Raw genomic sequence first — 20,790 nt, forward strand, 5'->3', positions numbered from 1 at the left:
AGTGTCATTTATATCTCTTAACCTACTACCAGATTAGGTATGACCAAACCACAAAGTAGTTTATTTGAAGGTTATGTAATATTTGTATGTCAAATAGATTAAATTATAATTCTGATGAAGATGAATAGAGCTTGATTAAAAGATTCTGTAAAGATGTACACATTAAAATGTCTACAACATTCATACAATAATAACAATTAAATGTTAAAGCTGGTTTACAGTTATAATCGGATGCATGCAGTCATTTACAAAAATCTCAAATTAACTTTACCTCAGAAGAAATAAGGGAAAGTGTGTTTGAATTATATAAAAAATAGATTCACTTTTAAGTCTGTTTCAATCATAAATCTCCAAGTTGAAGACAAAACCAGCAATCTTAAGACATCTTCGTAAAGCAAAGCATGCAAAGTAAATACTTGGCCTCAGTCTGGATTTGGCGTTGACATGGGACCCTCAGTGGTCTTCAAAGCTGTTATATTATGCTCTGAAAGTAATCCTTATCAACTCTATAGCTTCAGTCGATTCGCCTCTTTTAGGTCACATACAGGTACACAAACTTTACTTTGCACACGCTTGCTTAAGCAAACGAAACGCAGAGTTACATACGATTAAACTAAATGTAAAGCTTGTTCACTAACAAATTAGGTTATGTTTTCACAATTAAAAGGCCCAGGGAACACTAAATGAAAGTAGTTTATTCATGAATTCAAAGTCAACGTTGTTATGCATTCAGAAAGTATAACAATAAAGAATAAAGTGGATCAGCCTCAAGGATAGTTTTGTGACAATAATTTGTGATAGAGAATATTGAATGAATGGAGTAAGAACTGCATTGAGTAAATCAACCATTCATCAGAACAGCCATTGATCCCTTTTCCTTAGAAATGTATTTATTTGCACATATATGCGTATATATATATTGCGCAGTGTTTGGCACTTTCTCACACACATGTTACAGAAGTGTCAAAATGTGTCATGATTGTATAATGGGTTGCAAAACAAACTCTTGGAATGTCATGCAAAAGAAAGTGCCTGGCACTTTTCACACGCATACGGCGGGCCATCTTAAACATCTTCCCTAGATTAGACACGACCCAGAACAAAAGCCAAGCGTAACTAGTGCCAACTGGATGGTTTGGAAGACGTTCTGATTTTCCTATAAATGCCAGTATGTACCATCAGATATTGTTCTTCGGTCAGGAGCTTTGCAACTCAACCTCATAATTGTATATCGTCTGGCTTAATGCCAGTGTGTGGTTTGCAGAAGGGGCAAGACTTTGTTGCAAGATAAAGCTTGGCAGTTATTGATTCATGATAGGAAGAAACGCATCACGAGATTAGAATGAGTGAAACAGCCTAGCTCAGAATAATCCTATTCCACATGTTTAGGTCAACCTCCACTGTCTGATAACCACATTTACCACAATAACTATCAAAGGGAGGAGAAACTGGGATTTTACAGGGTGTTTGGAATAAATGTTTATGATCCGTGCGAGCAGCCAAATGTAGGCATTTCCCTGTCCATATATGCATAGTTTGCAAGGTATAAGCACTGCTACAAAGCTAGTTTTTTGCACCATATACACATACAACAAAAATGTGAATTCTTTGTAGAAAAAAGCAAGACCACAGCGTTCAGAAGGGGATCCATTCAAGTGTCATTTTATCATAAAGGTCCACATTCTGATCTTTTATATAATTACACATACATGGTAGTCCTCACTTTGCATTGTATTTCATTGTTTCCATTAACGGCAGCAGCATCAATGAGAACTCTGGCTCTGTGATTGGTCATGTAACTTCAACACGTCTGTAGCCTGTGCTCAGCAGCGGTGAGACCAACCCCCGCCCCCAATCGGCAGAATTAGCCAAAATCTTTTGGAAAAAGAAAGCTTATGATCGGAGCCGTGTCTAAATGAAAATGGGCACACAGGGACAAATACAAATCCAACTGTTTAATATCCTCCCACGTTTCATACAGAATTATCAAGCCTTTCTGGGCTCTACCAAATCAACCCCAGCGCCGTTACCACCACAGTCCCAACTACCACCTCTGATCGTAGAAAACTAACGTGATCACAAAGTCCTTTTTCACAAGAGAAGAGAAAAGAAAGAGTAAAGCCACTATAATATTAATATAATTATTTTCATTCATAGACCAACGCTTCGGTTAAAAATAAGGATAACAAAGACCTGCCCAACTGATACAGCTCATAAAAAAAGTCCAAAAAATGATCAAAGAATTACAGACAACAAGACGTATTTTGGCCCATCTCTGGTGTGAAAGGTTCAACAGCATCGCACACGTCCTAAACCAGAAGAAAGCAGTCGGTCCCAGGGAGCATGAGAGTAAAAGATGGCGAGGGGAACAGCAGCGTGTGTGCCAGCTTCTTGGTTTCTTTCCTCCTTCAGGTCGGTGAGTGAAGCTGTCAACACCGTAAACTCCCACGTTGGCTGTCCCTTCCCCCCTCACACACGCGCGCAGACACACACACACACACACACACACACACACACACACACACACACAAACAGTCACACAAGTCAGTGCTTGCTAGACATGAATAAAATATAGATTAAAAAAAATGTGGCAAAAAAATAACTCCTCAAAAAAAGAAAGAAAAGCATGTCAGTCAATCTTGACAGCGGCGTAGATCTTCCTGATGAACATGTAGGCTGCGTAGAAGCCGATGGTGCCGGTGAGCAGCCAGAAGGAGAGGACCATCAGGGCCGTGTAGCCAAAGTACAGCAGAGAGGGAATGAACTCCACAATGTCCAGCTGGAACCACAGACACATGCACACGTTACTGTCTGAGGAGCCTTGGTTCATCCATTTAATTAACACGCTTGATATACACAGCATTTAAAGGAATATATTCCCGTTTTAAATTGACAGTGCTCAGACCAATCCCAGCTAAATGGTCCTAGTCAGGGCATCTATACTGGGATTAACATCACTCAACACTACAGTTTGTAGAGGTGCAAACTGGTTAGGACAAGCAGGATGTAGAAGTGCTCGACCCAAGTGGCACACAAAGCCTTTCAGTGATTCAGGACCCATTTATATTAGCAGTGATTTCAAAATAGTTTTTTTGTATAGACCTTTTTGTTCTATTTGCTTCCCTGACTCCTAGCCGTAATACCAGCATTTCCTGAAAACCCAGCATTTGAAAAAGCTCAACGAGTTCTTAAATTCATACATTTAAAGATTCATTTACAGTCGTGTACAGGTATTATATTACAATATTATAAAATGTAAACCTCCCCTCTCAGTCCAACAGTAGTCATCCCACATGTAAAATGGTATTTTGAAGTGTAACTAAACAATCCACATGAATTAAATAAAATATATAAAGTAAATAAAAAGACACCGTGTGGGCAGAGTTTGTTTAGTTTACCCAACACTCAAACCGTAGCAACAGCACACTTTAGTGCAGATTAGGGTGCAAACAAGTATATAATAGGGATGCACCGAAAAGTCGGCCGAAAATGGCCCAAAACATGAGTAAAAATGCCGAAAAAAAATACAGAACATTTCTATTTTTGATGTGAGAAAAAAAAAAAAAAACAGTGTGGAATGAGCCAAGTGCGCTTCATCAAAAGAGATTAAAAAAGAGCCGCACGTAAGTTGGTAAACAACTAGATGACAATACACGGCGATGAAAAAAGAGCCGAGCGCACCTGTTAAAACTAATGAATGAAATGAATGAAAAACAGCAAAAGCCACATTCGGTATTCGCTTTCGGCCAACTGTTTGAGTATTTTCGGTTTCGGCCAAGAATCTTCATTTCGGTGCATCCCTAGTATATAAGAATATATTATATCATATAATATGCAAATACATTTTATATTATGTTGAGAAAGCTCCAAAACAGGGTATTGAATTGAATATTCCAGAACACGGCTTTTGAAGGCTTGTTGGCGGTGTGGCAGCGCGGGCAGGTGGAGTTCTAACATGACGCCCGCTGTCAACCTTTTTGTGTGTATATATATTCACATAAGTATATCTGAAATTAAACCAAATATACAAACAAGCAAGTTAATCCCAAAACGATTTTATTTTATTTTAACGTTTTAATACGTTTTAAATTAGCATCAACATAGTAATCTATGCCATTTGGCGCCATTAACACCAGCGGCGAATTGCTTGTGAAGCTCTGCATGAGCATCGGTAGATTTTGATGTTTGCGTTGGATTGAGGGTTAGACTATTAGTACACATATGTATAAAGCCACAGTGCTGTGGGAGATGAGGCTCTGTCTGGACAGCAAGGGTTAAGCTTCCTGGAAACATTCACACCCTACGGTAAATACGGAGGTCGTTTTGTCCGTCAGTGGGTCCGTCGCCTCTGAGCTTACGAATCCGGAGTGCTCCGGAAGAAACGGAGCAATACCAACGGAAATCGAGGCGGCAGTAGAGTCAGAAGTCCAACCATTCGCGAAAATAGAGAGTAGTATAATATGTATGTATGTATGTATATATGTATGTATGTATATATGTGTGTGTATATATGTGTGTGTGTATATATGTGTGTGTGTGTGTGTGTGTGTGTGTGTGTGTGTGTGTGTGTGTGTGTGTGTGTGTGTGTGTGTGTGTGTGTGTGTGTGTGTGTGTGTGTATATATATATATATATATATATATATATATATATATATATATATTTAACGTTTTATACTTAAATTATACAATATACCTGACCTTTTTATTTGATTGCTCACCTGCTTTGGCAATGAGTTGTAACTGGTCATTTAAAAATGGCGCAACATTTTGAGGAGAGAATCTGCGGGTTGGTGAGGGGTGTCCCATGCCACTGCCGCGTAGGCCTACACTTTATGCACCTTTTTTTTTTTTTCGATTTCGGATGACACAAAGAAAAATCATCTCTACAGATGCCATGTTTGCGATTGCCGATGCCGGTAATTTGTGACACGAGAGTCACTGCCCTCTAGAGGATGTATTGTGTAACACCCATAACAACGCTGAAACCGGAAGGAGGTATTAAGGGTAGTCCCGGAGACAACGCATGGTACGGACGGATGAATTTCGTCCAGGTTGATGAAGTTGTACCTTGTTGATGAAGTAAAAGACAGCATAGACCAGGACATAGAAAGCTGAGCCTCCAGACACCAGGAATGTTCTCCACCACCATCGGTAGTCCTGCGAGAGAATGTACAAAGTAAAGTCAGAACATGGGGCCTTTACTGTTGACCATTGAACTGACAGTTGGAGCTGGACAGCAACAAACTCAACCACCGTCACAATGTTCAACCAACCCATCATTTTCCGGGTCATCAGCAATGAACAGACTGTAAACCTCGCCCACACGTTTGGTGGGGTATCCCATTCTACTAGAAGACTGTGATGTTCGCCAGTACCTCTGCACAGAGCTGAAAGTAGACCATGACGATGCTGATCTGCGAGCAGGACACCACCAGGATGATGAACACCAGGAACAGAAAACCAAACAGGTAGTAGAACTGGTTCTCCCAGATGGCCTGCAGTCGTCGACAAACACATAGAATTACACACACTTGGCATGGGAAAAAGACTAAAGCTGGGTTAATGTGCTCCTAATGAACCGTTCATCTGAAGGTCTAACTGTAGTCACACGGGACAAGATGAACTCACGCTGAAGATGAAGAAGAGCTCGATGAACATGGCACCAAAGGGGAGGATACCGGCCATCAGGATTCTAGTGCAACAAACAGAAACGCCAAGTTGGGTTAAAGCAGGGGTCACCAACACAGTGTCCTTGCGGGCACCACGGCGCCCGCAAGGACCACATGAGGCGCCCGCAGGCCTGTTCTAAACATAGCACTACTCATTCTTGAACAACTCTTTCCCACCTTTTTTAAGTCATTGTTGATAATTATTGTGAGAAATCATTCACATGACTTAATTTATTAACATGTCTTCACATAGATGAGTATCATTAATCATTGATAGTAATATATAACTAAAGGCAAACTGAGCAAATTTGTTATTTCAGAAGAGTGTATAGAACTGGGTGCCCCTCGTATGACTCAGTGCTCATGAAGTAGCTCTCAGGTTCATAAAGGTTGGTGACCCCTGGGTTAAATGGTGTTCCAGTGTGTGAGCACACAGGTGCATTATGGGTTTTAGGGGTGTAACCGAATCGGTACGGACGTCATGGTTCAGTGCATAGATTTACACGAAGAATACACGGTATAATATACATGTGGTCCATAGTAGTGTTAAATGTTCTTTTCCCTCTCTCCACCTCATCCCTCACTCTCCACCTCAAGCTGGTGTGTGGTGAGCGTTCTGGCGCCGATTGGCTGCCGTGCATCACCCAAATGGGTGCTACATACTGGTGGTGGTTAGTGAGGTCCCCCCCCCCCCCCCCCCCCCCCTTCACTGTAGGCGTCTTTGACTGTCTAGAAAAGCGCTAAATAAATTCAATGAATAATTATTAAATTATTATTATTATTATAAAATTGAATAAAACTGGCGTGCGAATTAATTAATGTAATGCCGAACTAATGTTAGATACACGATCTTCAGGGACAACTCATACGCCTGAAAGGGTGCCGGCAAGTTCGAGCTACACACGCCGTCCGTTGATTGGTCGACAGAATCGCATTTCCGTGAGACAGGGGGATAATAAACAAACACATTGTCCGCGAGGTATTTCTGGACAACGGCGAAAGCTTCGTTTATTGAAGAAAATGTCGCACAAAAGTTTGCCGTCCTTCTTGGACGTCCTTCATTGTTGATCTTTGTTCATTGTGCGCGTTCTTCTTTTTCCCTATATATTAGCAGGCTACACTGTGTCGGGCTGGAAACGCGAGCTGTAACTGAGCTGTGCCGAACCGCACCCTCACTACTCCACCAAGCCGCACCGAACCGACCTGCACCCTCCGGTGGAAGTGCGCAAATTCTGTGTACTTTGCACTTTCATAAATAAGACATGCTGAATTTTCCATTTTATAACTGATTGCCTTATTTTGTTTACAAGTTACGGAGGGAGTCTGGAGGTGATGTGGGGTACTTATTGTTTACATCTTAGATAACACAGTTCAGGCTGTTGCAGCTAGCTCAGGGGAGAGACTGTATGACACTAGGTGGTACATCCTGAGACAATAAAAAAGAATTGCCTTCTGCATTTTTGTTTTTTCTTTTCCCTTCATTGTATCAAAGTCGTTCCGAACCGTGACGTCTGAACGGAGGTATGAACCGAACCGTGACTTCAGTGTACCGCTACACCCCAGATGTGTTTCCATGGTTGCCTGGAGGCCCACTCACCCTACAAACTTGTTCATGTACCAGCGCTGCTCCGGGACCTGCCGCGGGATCTGATTGGTGCGCACAGGGTTATCATAAGGCTGCTTCCGGAAGCCAAAGTAGTAGCCCAGGTAGACCAGGGGCATGGAGATGCCAAACCACATGCACAGCAGGGCCAGCATGGTGGTGAAGGGGACCTGGGGGGGGGCACGGGGAGCAACACCTCAACACATACAGCCAGAACAGGAGACCATTACCGTCAACATTGAAGCTCATCTGCAAGACGTCTTCATTTCTTATCTGTTCATTCTAGAACTTGGAAGATCCACTCCATAATCAAATCAGGGGCAGGATAAAGTGGCCAGTATGCTTCATTAGAGGATGGTGAATAACCCCTACCAGATTTGTTAAATTAATATAAAATGTCCCCCAGCGATGATGGGATGGGGGAGCTACGACGATGGGCCTGTGTGTCAAGCACACACATGCCTGCGACCGTCGACGAGTGACAGCCAATAGGAGAGTAGATGTTCCTGTCAGCTGTTCTTTCCCGCAGTAAACTATTTGGTATCCTAATTGGCCATTACATTCAACGGCCAATTGAATCCAAACCTCTATTTGAATCTTTCTTATGCAGTCTTTAAGTCATTTAAGAGGAAGGTATGATGAGACACGGGATGACAGAGAGAGGGTTAAGGGTAGAGAATTTGAGTGCTCACCGCTCCAGAGGAGTGTTCACCCCAGATGAAACAGTTGAGGACGAAACAGATTCCAAAGACGACTGCTGGATACAGCGTGGCCGTCTGCAAGGGAGTAAACAAAGACACTATAAACACTATTGTGGATTCTACCATCACCACGAGTGAGAATGTTAGACAATATTAGAGTCCACTGAGATATCCCTTTGGCTTGGGTCAACATTAAACATTTGAGCTGGGAGATGCTTACACAGAACGCTCCTTTCTTCCACCGATGGCCTTTGAGTGTGCGATAGAGCCGCCCAGCGAAGTAGCCCCCGAACACGCTGCAGGGTCCAGAGTCAGCAGAAGACCACAACATTGAAACGGAATAGTACGACTATGAGTGGCACCTTCCTGGAACCATATGACGCTTGGCACTTACCCCATGAACATGAAGAGGAAGCAGGATGTGGTCATCAGAGCCCCTCGGCTGGATGGAGACAACATCCCCAACATGGCCACGACTGGGGACACACACACACACACACACACGTTTATATTGTGCACCGATGTTTATGCCTTGAACACTATTAAAAAGATATCATCATGAAATATAACCAATTGCAAGGATCTTTAAGCCTGACTTGTTAGGATTTCTCATACAAGCCATACATTTAACATAATAGAACTACCTGAATTCTCATAACCATCAATGAATCAACCATAAGCCAGTTCTATCCATTGAGAACGTAAACCTATATGGAGTTGAGCAGAAGGGACTGAGTGGTGAGTGTGCGACTCACAGATGACGATGAGGAACATGCAGAACAGCTGGATGCCAGAGCCCAGCAGGGAGCTGAGGATCATTGGGTACTGCGGCGGGCGGAAGACGTCTCCGTGGACGTTCTTCCAGCCAGACTCCTCCATGGTGTCCTCCTGAAGAGAGAAACAGATTTAGGGGTTCTCCCATAGTTCTCCCGTCTCTCAAAACACAGCGTTTGTGTGATTGTGTACTTACAATGTCATCCTCCCTGTTGTAGTTGGCGATGTCCTTCCTTAAGGTCCTGATGATGATCATGCTCAGAATGCCTTGTGGAGACATGACACAAAGCTTCAAACCAACTCTGTTCCATATTTACAAAGCATTGTATTGAACCGTTATCCCACCGATTCCTTTTCCTTTGTAAAAGTGATGAAAGTTGAGTTCATTCTACGTTCCGAAAAGTCTTCCTTTACATTTAAACGTACTGACATGGTCAGAAAACGAGTCCATACTAAACTCTGTAGTGCTGCGTTTACAGGCTTTTCCTTCTTTTTCTTAATGGCACACAACAGATTCATGACCACTCACCAAAACAACAACAACAAGCAAACCAAGAGTCCTAACTAAGAAAAACGAACGCGGAAATGGTTGCAAATATTATGAGCAGTATTTTAAATTGGATGTGTTTGAAGCAACGCACCAGACAGAAAGAAGACGACCACCACAGAGTTGACGATGGAGAACCAGTGGATCTGGACATCACTCATGGTCAGGTAGGTGTCCCACCTCGAGGCCCACTTGATCTGGCTCTCCTGTTCCAGAGAGAGAGTGAACAAGAGAGTGAGAGGATGGGTTGACATAGATAGATCTCAGTAAAACACAGTGCGGCTCCATTGTGGGGACACCTACCTTCCAGTCCACAGAGTAGGTGAAGAGGACCTCGTTCTCTCTGCTGGGGTCGATCTCCTGGGGTGCGGAGCCGCTGGCCTCTGGTAGTGTGCATGCTCTCTCCACTGGCTTCAGGTCTGGACAAAAAGCAGGGTGGTGCCGTTAGCGCTGTGCATTATGGTGGAGCGGTGCTGGGATGTGTTGCCATGGCCACCGCTGGTGACTGAACTACGCAGCCGTTTAGTGTACCACACAACTGTTCCGATGTGTTACACACCGAAACAGATTTGTTCAGACATTTCAATGGACGGTGTTCAATTGACTAAATGGTCTTTCAGGAGACTATCCCAAGTGTTCAACAAGTGTCCTCTACATCAAATCCGGATCTATCCAGCATCGGTAATGCCAAAATGATTGCAAAATTGTTTTTCCCCTAACCAGAAATATCCGTTTTTTCAATGCCACTACACGTTGCTTTCCTGGAGCCAAAGTCACATCCATCCTGGACAAACTTCCAGAGCTTATTCATTCCCTTCCGTCCTCCATACATCGAGTGATAGTCCACACAGGCTACAATGATATGGCCCGTCGACAAACCGAGCTGACAAAGCGGGATTTTAACGACCTCTTCTCTTTCTTAAAACGCTGCGGAAAGTCCGTTTTTAAATCAGTGGTCCCCTGCCAATCATGTCCCAACGCCCAGAGCGGTTTAGCAGACTCCTAAATCTCAATACATGGCTCCAGTCCACTTGCAAAATTCATAACTTCGCTTTTATCGATAACTTCAATCTGTTCTGGAACCGCACTTCTCTCTATAGCACTGATGGAATCCACCCAAACACTTTGGGCAGCTCGGGGCTAGCTGCAAACATACAGCATGCCGTACAATCTGCTCCACACAATGGTCCGCATAGTTGACTGTTTTCAAATGACACATTAGTGGTGGATTCAATGATTCATTTCCGTGACCCAGTTCGCGTGATTCAGTTCGCCACGAGGAGTCGTTCGCGAATCGTTCGTTCGTTCAGTCGAGTTTCCGGTAGCACTAACTCCACTGAGTCTGACTGACTCAGCTGAGAACCGTGCAATGGGGTAAATGTAAATGTAAATGGACTGCATTTATATAGCGCTTTTCTGACCATCGCCCACCCAAAGCGCTTTACAATATTGCCTCACATTCACCATTCACGCACACATTCACACACCGATGGCGGAGTCAACCATGCAAGGCGACAGCCAGCTCGTTGGGAGCTAACAGTCAGGGTTAGGTGCCTTGCTCAAGGACACCTCGACACTCAGCTAGGAGGAGCCGGGGATTGAACCGGCAACCTTCAGGTTACCAGCCAACCCGCTCTACCTCCTGAGCTACTGCCGCCCTTTCCATTCCAAGATGCGATTTACCGCAACCGGAAACCAGGCTGAACGAACATACGATTCGTGAACGACTCCTCCCAGTTCAGTCGAGTTTCCGGTGAATCGATTAACCGGAAACTCGACTGAACGTGGAGGAGTCGTTCGCGATTCAGCCTAGTTTCCGGTAACGGTGAATCGCATCATGGAATGCACGCCATTGCACGGTTTTCAGTTGAGTCAGTCAGACTCAGTGGAGTTAGTGCTACCGGAAACCTGTTCGTTCGTTCAGTCGAGTTTCCGGTGAATCGAATGGTGAACAAGACAACCGAACGAACGAGTGAGACGAACCGGTTCAGTTCGTTCGTCCTAAAGACTCGGTCATTCGAACCGGTTCGCGAACGAACGAGCCAACACTATTCCCTATACAGACCATTATTACCGACAGCGCCTGCAATCTACCTCGCACATCTAGCCTGCACACTAGGAGGGGAGGAAGATGCGGAGTGGATCGTAGTCTGCTGCGGCCCATCAAAATGACCCGCAAGCACACTACATCTTCCACCGCGGAGCCCACCCTGCGATTGGCACTTATCAATGCCAGATCAATAACTAATAAAACATTCATCTTAAATGATTTCTTCACGTCCAGGAACTTAGATTTTATGTTTTTGACAGAGACATGGCGAGTTTACAGCATTTGCTGAACTTCTTCCGCCTGACTGTACCTTCATTAGCGCCCCCGGGATTACTGGGAAAGGTGGAGGGCTGGCGTCAGTTTTTAAATCCAGCTTCCGCTGCCGCCAAACTCCGTCAAACAGCTTCTCTAGCTTTGAACTGCAACTCTTCGAGATACATGTTCAACCTCCTGTTCTATGTGCTGTGATCTACCGTCCCCCGAAGTTTATAAGGATTTTATCCAGGATTTTTATGACTTTGTGGCGGGAATTGTCTTGAACACAGAGCGCTTATTAATCATAGGCGATTTTAATATCCATGTGTGGTGCGACTCCCGGCCCTTAGTTAAAGACTTCTTGAATCTCATTGACTCTTTTAACCTCACACAGTCCGTTACTGCCCCGACGCATGAAAAGGGTCATACACTAGACTAGACCTTGTTCTGTCCCATGGCTTAAATGTGTGTATTAGTGAATTTTGTGATGTGCCGATTTCAGACTATTTACCGGTGATGTTCACCGGTAAATGAACAAAAATTATGATTTTATTTTATTCATTGTTGTTGCTAATATGCAATTTTAAGCCTTCTTGTTCCTTGTTTTGTTTTTTATATTGTATTTGTGTACAGCACTTTGGTCAACTACTGTTGTTTTAAAATGTGCTATATAAATAAACTTGACTTGACTAACCATTTATCTTGCCTGTTAGGTATATATAACCGAGCAAACAATATAGCACAGGGTGATTACATTTTCAAAGTTATTGTCAAGTTAAATTGTTAAAAATTGTGGTAGAAGTGAATGTTACCCCGCAACCCATCTCTGCTCGTAATTTGAACTAGCAAATAGGTTGACAGCGGACAATCAAATGCTTATCTAGCCAACGCAAGCCACTTGACATTTTCTTTATTTCTTATTCAAAACTGTGTAAACATATCCCAAGTAACAAGGCAGTGTTGGCATTTGAAGAAGGCAATCACATGTGGCCCACGGCAGGGTTCTACCTGGCTCAGAATGAGATCATCCGTTTGGCTGCTACTTGGGTTAGAGTGAATAAAGATACAACAGAGATTTAAGTAATGTTTTAGATTGAATACCACCTGGTGCAATATCTGTTGGTAGCCCCCCAGTACGTCAGGGTCAGAGCACATCATATTAGTACCCGGGTCAATATTTGATGTTGATAAAGTAAAGAGCAAAGATAGCGGTTTAACTAGAGGTACTTTTAGGCTAAATTTCCAAATAAATCAATAAATCCAATGCACATTTGACAATATAAACTTGATGAAACAGGTAGATATCTTGAGAACCCCATTAACATGTGACACCTGACCCGAGTGTTTCCCCCAGGGTTTCTAGAGACTATGGTGGGTGGACCTCCGACCATCAAGGGGCCCGGGGGGGGAATGCTCCCCGGAAGACAGGTTTATAAATTATAATTATTTTCTTAAAACAGGAACTTTAGGGTGGGGCTCGCAGAGGTGAACATCTCATTGGTCAAGTTCTCAATGCATTTTATTTCAGCCACTTCCCCATTTACAGTCGCAAACAATGTTTTTTTGTTCACTCCGAATGGCAGAAAAACACCAACAGTGCCCTTATTGTATCCATAACGGTGAACCACATTCATAGCCCTGGAATTGCAACTCTGGTACTGCAACTTGTTTGGTATTTTATATGAAAACAGGAATGGAAGCGTGACCATGTACTTGCCGAATGAAAAACAAACAGAATAAATAATAAGTAAAGGGGTTTGCTGGTGAGCGCCATCAGAGAATATATAGATTTAAAGATATATAGGCACATTACCAATAATCTGGGGGTTTAGTTTGCATTTACAGTCTTTTCTTTTTTAATTTTTATAGATCTTCTTTGAATACATTGGGCTGGGTGCAGTTTAGATATTTAGCCTTGGTGCAAAAGAAAAGCAGGTTCACCTGGTTTTCTACCAATCCCGCAGAACAGGACCTTTTGAACTTTTACAGTAGGAAAAGCCTGCCCTACAGTGTTCTCCTAGTCCGGCCGGTAGATCCCTTATACAGAATAACTAGGGACTAGTCTGTAGTGGTAGATCCCTAAAACAGACTAACTAGGGACTAGTCTGTAGTGGTAGATCCCTAATACAGACTAACTAGGGACTAGTCTGTAGTGGTAGATCACTAAAACAGAATATTGAGGGACTAGTCTGTGAGTGGTAGATCCCTAATACAGACTAACTAGGGACTAGTCTGTAGTGGTAGATCCCTAAAACAGACTAACTAGGGACTAGTTTGTTGTGCACCAGCATACCTTCAACCTTGACGCTCTGGGGCACCACCTCGAAGCGCACCACCCGGTAGTCGTGGTCGTTCCCCTCCTCCAGCCTCTCTCGGTGGTAGTAGAGCACAAAGGAGAGGTGGTTGTGCAGGTAGAACTGAAAACAGACAAGGGGAAAACCATTAACACATGGGGAGTCATGATGTTAATTCAATGTCCCCATATTAAATGTAGCCACGCATTTGACCACCAACAACCAAATGACAAATGAAGCGGACGAGGGCGTGAGGCCATTCAATTGTTATATTAACGCGATTTTACAGGCAATTGAACATATGATTCAATACATTTATGAGGCAATCTGTATGTTTTTGCACCAGTGATTTGATTTTAATGACACGACTCGTCTTGCGAAATAGATTTATAGATTTTGAGAAATTTGGAACCGGATCAAAATAAAACCGGGCCCCTTTAGAATCGGGTGCCTATAGAACTGGGCCCCTATAGATCCCGGCCCCTATAGATCCCACATATAATATCTATCTGGTTTACGGGAAGCTCACAGCAGACCGGCGGCAAGTGACAGTTAAGCGAAGAGCTCCGGTGTAGAGCAGCTGATGTACCGTACGGTGAACAGTAGCATGGCTCAAGTGTCTAAACTTTGAAGATACAAACATGAGTCACTTCCTCCAAGGCATCAATGCCAGATATTTAATTACATGTCTATTTTACTACCAACCGTGACCCGCTAGTCTGGCGGATAGCTTTCCAAGATTTACTCGCCAAACGGAAAATTGAGCGACAATTGCCGCTTGTCAGGCGTTCATTTGAGCCTGTGTCAATTATTATAATACCTCCAAGTACACTCCTGTATACACGTTAATGTGACCCCCTGCTATACAGCCAGCTTTCTGAAAATCGACATCCTGCCACGGATCTTCACAAACATGCTGTACGCAGAACTGTAAATACAGCTTAACAATGGCACTGTACCTTGTTGTTGTCTGTGAAACCCAGCCTGTAGCCATGTTCGTACTGGACGTCCTTCACCAAGTCCTTCCTCTGCTCCTCCTCGGCCCCGGCCTCTCTGTTGGGGTAGAACTCCAGCCGCGTGGCCACCGGCAGGTTGTCTGCAATCCTAGAACCCAAAGCAAGGCCAGGTTTGCGTCAGGTCTTCAAGTATTGACAGAGTGATCAACATCACAATGCAGAAATATCTAGTACAGGGGAGAAAATACTATTGACTAAGGATTGATTTGCTTTGCTTTGAGAGACACACATTTCAAAAATAACGCCATTGGAAACTAGACATGTTGCCGCATGGGCATTTCTGAAGAACATGCGTGTGGTCACATGAGCCAATTCGTTTTGTGCGCAATATTCCACTGGCATGCTAACATGCTAATAGTAGCAAGGCTAATGGGCAACGCGTCGAGTTTCAAGTCCCTGGGCTGATTTGAGGCTGAATGATTGGCCTAATTGTTCTTTTGGATTGGAAAGTATAGGGCCCCCTGTCACCAAAGAGTTCCTCTACTTGTTTGAGACCAGCTTACACATGCTTTCTACAAATGTACCAACTTTGACTACCCTGAACTCTTCACCTTCGGAATGGTTGAAGTCAGTGTTTTTCCCCATTGATTTCCATTAAAAAATAGCTCGGTGAGCACCTGCAACAGTAGGAATTTGAATTTGGGACTGAATTATTATTTTTTTCTTCTGGAAACACAAATTGTAGGTCCCTGGGGTTCTCTGAAGCAGAACAGAATCAACAATTTCAGGCCAATTTCAGGCCATATACGGGTTAGTTTTCACGATTATTTTGTCAAATCTTTCAAGATACAGAAAAAAACTTTCCAGGCCAACATTATGGGTCCTTGTGGCAAAAATATCCAGCAAAAAAAAGCTCAGATACCAGGTTTAAGAATGTTAAATAAACCGGGGCGGGCCGTTTAGGTCTGACCTTTGTCCTCACAGCTATTCCTAACTTTTTGGATGGCTGCTTACTCCCGGTTTACATATGCTGATTTGTTTGACAACTCCCAGGTGTTCAGGTATGGAGGTAGATTTTAGCGTTTTGGCCCCATTTACTTTCGATATTAAATATACATTTTATAAATATTAATTTAAAGGTGAAATATTATACCACCAGGTGTGGTAAAATCAAAACGTCTCTTAATGGCTCACTGCTGGTGGAATAATAACCTTTAAAAGAAAGTCTCCAATGGTTGTTCTCTAAAAGTAGACTAGCACTGCATTGATATATGACCGGCTTTCTGGTCGGGGTTTAGTGCAAATACCTCACAAACTTTAAGAAAAGGTAATTACGCAAAATAGGGAGGAAAAAGACCAAAAAAAAAAGACAAATAAAAAAAAGTTTAATGCCCTGATGAAGGCCTACAATGCCCGAAACATGTAACTTTAAGAATTCTATTTTAAATTAGCCTATTTATCACAGGTTTTTTAACTTTAAGGAGAGTACCTTGGTCAGCTTATCTTTTTAAAGACCATTTTTTTATATACCAAAGAGCCCCGTTGCACTAACTGAGTCACTTACTCAGAACCACACCACAGCCCTCCAACCCGTCTACCTTACTAGACTAGTAGTTTGGCTTGCTTTTCAACCACACTATAACAACGGGCGGCCAAAGAGAGTGAAGACCTAATAATAAGAATGGCATCAATAGGTCGTCTCTTCCAGCGCTCAACGAGCACGGTGACTCACAGGTGGACGTAGTACTCCTCCTGGATCCGCTCCGCCACCAGCTTGCTCTCCGCCACGCTGAGCTTCTTCTTGTCACACACCACCTCACATTTCTTGTTCTGATTCATGGCCACGCTGTACAGCGTGTTCACGATGCGGTCCCCCCGCAGCACCTCGCCTAGACACAGGAAACATAGGAAATTCACCCCAATAACTCTCGGTGTGCATGATTCGGGAAGGGCATTAGATGGACTACCACAGGAGAGCACTTAGACCGACAGTTGTTTAGTGAATACAATTTTTTATTTTACAAGGAGGCAAGGGCGTCCCAAAACACTCAATCGATGCAGTCATACGGGGGGGGGGGGAAGAGACAACCTTTAAGACATCGAATGCCATGACAATGATCAATAATAATGTGCTCACCAAATGTCACCCGTTTAAAAGAACAGTGCACCTCGATAAATGGCACGCAATAAAAACTTCTCCAAATGCCAGTGAGATACAACATTTATCATAATCCACTACATCAGCAAACAGCCATTTGCTACATTATTACTCTTGGATGAAAAAGTAAAACTCAAGTTTGTAACACGTGTGAAAACATGGATAACGCATGTGCAAAAGCATCCTCCTCTAAATGCGATTAGGCCAGCGGAGAAGGGCTAGGGCCTAAAATATTTTTTTGTTCGGTTACGGTTTCCGACCGACCCTGTCAATTTATGTGCGACCCAAATTATTTTCTGAGCTGCTGTAAAAATAAGAAAAAGAAAGAAAAAAGTCCTATCTATCATTCGCTGCCACTGGAAAAAATAAAAAAAATAATGTCCCTACCTACCCATGACCTCAACTGACAACCAACAGGAAGCAAACTTTTTTTTTAGGCCTAGACATGCTTACGTTAGCCAACATTTGTAAAAAAACAAAAAAAAACATTTCAATAGTAATTACACCATTCTTCACTACTTAATTTGTGGTCGATTCCCGGAATTCAGTCCAACAGCTCTATAATGTACAACGCAGTGTGTCTAACTGGAACGCGGGTTTCCAGCGAGAGCACCAACCGTAGCGCCGCTATACAGCCGCATTACGACTTCCATCACACAACACACCATCCGTTATACTAAACACAGAACAAGCCCTGCAATCGAATACACGGATGTGTGTGTTGGTCTTTCTACTAAATGAGCAGCCTCCACTGTTTGACCCGTTACATTGAAGCTCGGTTATATGAGTCCGAGTGGGAACAAGAATGGCTCCGAAAGACAGCAACTTCCTCCACAGCACTTACTCTTGATATTTCAGTTCTGCTTTTTGAAGCGTATTGCAAAATAGAAATGTGTTTTAACTAGGGCTGTTCAAATCAGCGGGATAATAACATATTTGTCCACGAGATATGGAACGAGCCGCCATTGTCAACGTCGACATAGTTAGATTTGTGTTGAAAGTACAGCACATTTGTTCCAAATAACAGCAGTTTCGAACTGCGCCTGCCGCCTGCTATTTCGTAACTCTGCTTATCGCTCTCCCGCTCTGCCTCCGGCTCACACAAACCAGAGACGTCAGAGAACCCGCAGTCTTTACGAGTCATAATATTCCGGAAACTAGCACAGCTTTTGGCCGCGAAATTATATATTATATTGTAATGTTCTCAAATACGATGTTCTCAAATACGAGGCGGAGGAAGTGTCTAGTCCACGCTTTATTCAACCATCAAACAGAATCAAATTCCGAACCGTAGGAATAGTAACCATAACTAACTTAACGGTTTCTCACTCCGCGAGACCTAAACATAAAGCACTAACAAGTAACCTAGGAACGGGGCCAGCCCCATTGCTAGGTTAGGAAATATTCACAAAACAGTATTTTCCAAATACATTCGTCATGACTGATGCTTTGTGCACTGATGGCAGGCTGCTTACCAAGGTTCTCCGCCTTGTAGAGAATGGCCTCTGGCTTACAGTAAGGCAACGAGTAGTATTCATAAGGAAGCTGGGTTCGGGAGCTCGTAAGCTTTACTGCCTGAAAACAAAAGAGAGAAAAATTAATATCTGTAGGTGCAATTCTCATCTGGGAAACTGGGAGAATTGTATCGTGAGTTGGGAAAGAAACATCCTATGAGAATCAAATGAAGCGTTCAGATTTACCTTTATATCCACTGGCTCATTATCACGAAAGTCCTGCGGAGCAACTCCAGGAACGTAGAATGGGAAGACGACGTGGAAGGTCGACACGAGGACCAAGGCCCACCCCGTCTCCTGCAAGACAAAACAAATAACCAATATTGATTAACCTGAACCACATTTATTACTGTAAAGTGCTGACTACACCAACATCAGAAGATTAACTCGTTCTGTTTACAATCTTACCCATATTTTTACAGGTAAGGGGAAGAAATTCGACCAGCAATTGTTTTAATATACAACCCTGACATGTTTCAGTACAACATTGACAGCTACACATCATGAAAAAATAAAAAATAAAGAACGAGTTTGGGAACTTTGCTGGCGATCCTTATTAACTACAATCCATAAAATGCAATTAGGTAACACTAGCACTTGACTTCAACTCATTACTTATTATAACGACTGTCTTAGTTTCTCTAAGCATTAAATACTTGTACTTTATACTTTACTTTATTATTATGCATTGTGATCTATGCTGCTACTTATTTTTACATATTTTTATTTCTCTTTATCTTGTATCGTTGCTGCTATGTCTGAGGAGCCAAGCCGCAGAATTGTACTCCTGTGTAGGTGTACAATAAGATGTAATACAATTATCTGATTCTGAAAGTACTGCTGACTTGTGTTCCGTAGAAGAAGTGAAGGAATGTGGTATTCAAAGCAGTGATGTCTCCGTCGAGGTTAGGATATGGGACACGTCCAGCAGTATACATGTGTTATAAGTATCTACATCAGCAGTATATGTGTGTGTGTGTGTGTGTGTGTGTGTGTGTGTGTGTGTGTGTGTGTGTGTGTGTGTGTGTGTGTGTGTGTGTGTGTGTGTATATATATATATATATATATATATATATATATAAGTATGTAGACCAACTAAAGGACCCTTCCACAGACCGCCCTAACCTCTCGGTCTGTTCAGTGATCTACTCGGTAACTCGTCTGTCTTTCTGTAGCTAACAAGCCGTTCTGAAGTCATGCAAGCGAACCAAATCAAAGCGAAGGACTACAGAACAAGGTTAACGTTACTGATGCATTGACGCTATGTGTTAAGATGTCAAAATTAGCATAAAACCGATTGTTTTTTGTAATGCAGTTACGTTAGCTACGTTGAGCTAGCACCTCCGTCAACATTAACACACACACCTCGGTCAACGACGAGGCCCAAAGACCATTCTTAATATAACATATTATTTCCCACTGAAACAATACTACATTTTTAATGCAGCCCATGCATCAGACCTGATTGAGGACAGAAATGGTCAGAGTAAATAAGGGTTAGTAGAAAGATAAATGGCTTTTTCTCTTACCCAAGCCACGGCCGCCATCTTGAATATACGTGTCACTAATGACGTCAGAGGAAATACATGTTTGTGAACGGGTCATTATTGACCAATCGCTATTTGTATATATATATATATATATATATATATATATATATATATATACACATCTATACATATTTATATACATGCATATTTACGTAGGTATATGTATAAATATTTAAATACATACACATATACCTATTTACATAGGTATATGTAAATATATATACATATACTGTACATATAGATGTAATTATTTACCAATAACTATTAGCATATCTAAAAATATATATATATATGCTAACTCTACATACATTAGTAATTAAAGATTGATGTTGAACATTGTGAAATAATACATTAGTCTAACCAAACATCTCAGAAAAAAATCTTTATTATTAAAAAACACAATTATGTAATATTGTATAAACTACTCCATTGTTACCAGCTTGAACCTAAAGAAAAACATTTATATCAAAAGTATATCATTCAAATTTGTATACAGTATTCAAACGAATGAAATAAAAGCATTGATCTAGTTAGATAAAAACAAGATCATTCATATTTGTAAAGGATGAGAGGGCTACTATATGAACAAATAAATTAATTTTCCATCACAATAAAAGTCAAGGCCTTATTAAATGCAGATTCATAGCAGTTGCAGTAGGCCTACCATCAAAGCAAAAGTTAGAGAAAAGGCACAAAGTAAATTTAGTAAAGACACTCA

The 20,790-nt window shown here is 42.3% G+C and overlaps 1 protein-coding gene across 1 annotated transcript; it reads right to left on the reverse strand.

The window, feature by feature from the left end:
• Positions 1-1,645: 1,645 nt before the first annotated feature.
• On the reverse strand, positions 1,646-20,099 carry tm9sf4 (transmembrane 9 superfamily protein member 4). Its single transcript, XM_030362807.1, has 18 exons — positions 20,052-20,099; positions 18,709-18,819; positions 18,484-18,583; positions 16,583-16,739; positions 14,854-14,998; positions 13,894-14,017; positions 9,599-9,714; positions 9,390-9,501; positions 8,945-9,015; positions 8,730-8,862; positions 8,369-8,450; positions 8,195-8,270; positions 7,966-8,049; positions 7,268-7,443; positions 5,630-5,693; positions 5,377-5,496; positions 5,069-5,158; positions 1,646-2,779 (listed from the first exon to the last, which is right to left on the reverse strand). The coding sequence occupies exons 1-18, from the start codon at positions 20,067-20,069 to the stop codon at positions 2,630-2,632; spliced, it is 1,929 nt and encodes a 642-aa protein (XP_030218667.1). The 5' UTR covers positions 20,070-20,099; the 3' UTR covers positions 1,646-2,629.
• Between the last annotated feature and the right edge of the window lie 691 nt (positions 20,100-20,790).

Source organism: Gadus morhua, chromosome 1 (assembly GCF_902167405.1).
Source record: "Gadus morhua chromosome 1, gadMor3.0, whole genome shotgun sequence".
Lineage (NCBI taxonomy): Eukaryota > Metazoa > Chordata > Actinopteri > Gadiformes > Gadidae > Gadus > Gadus morhua.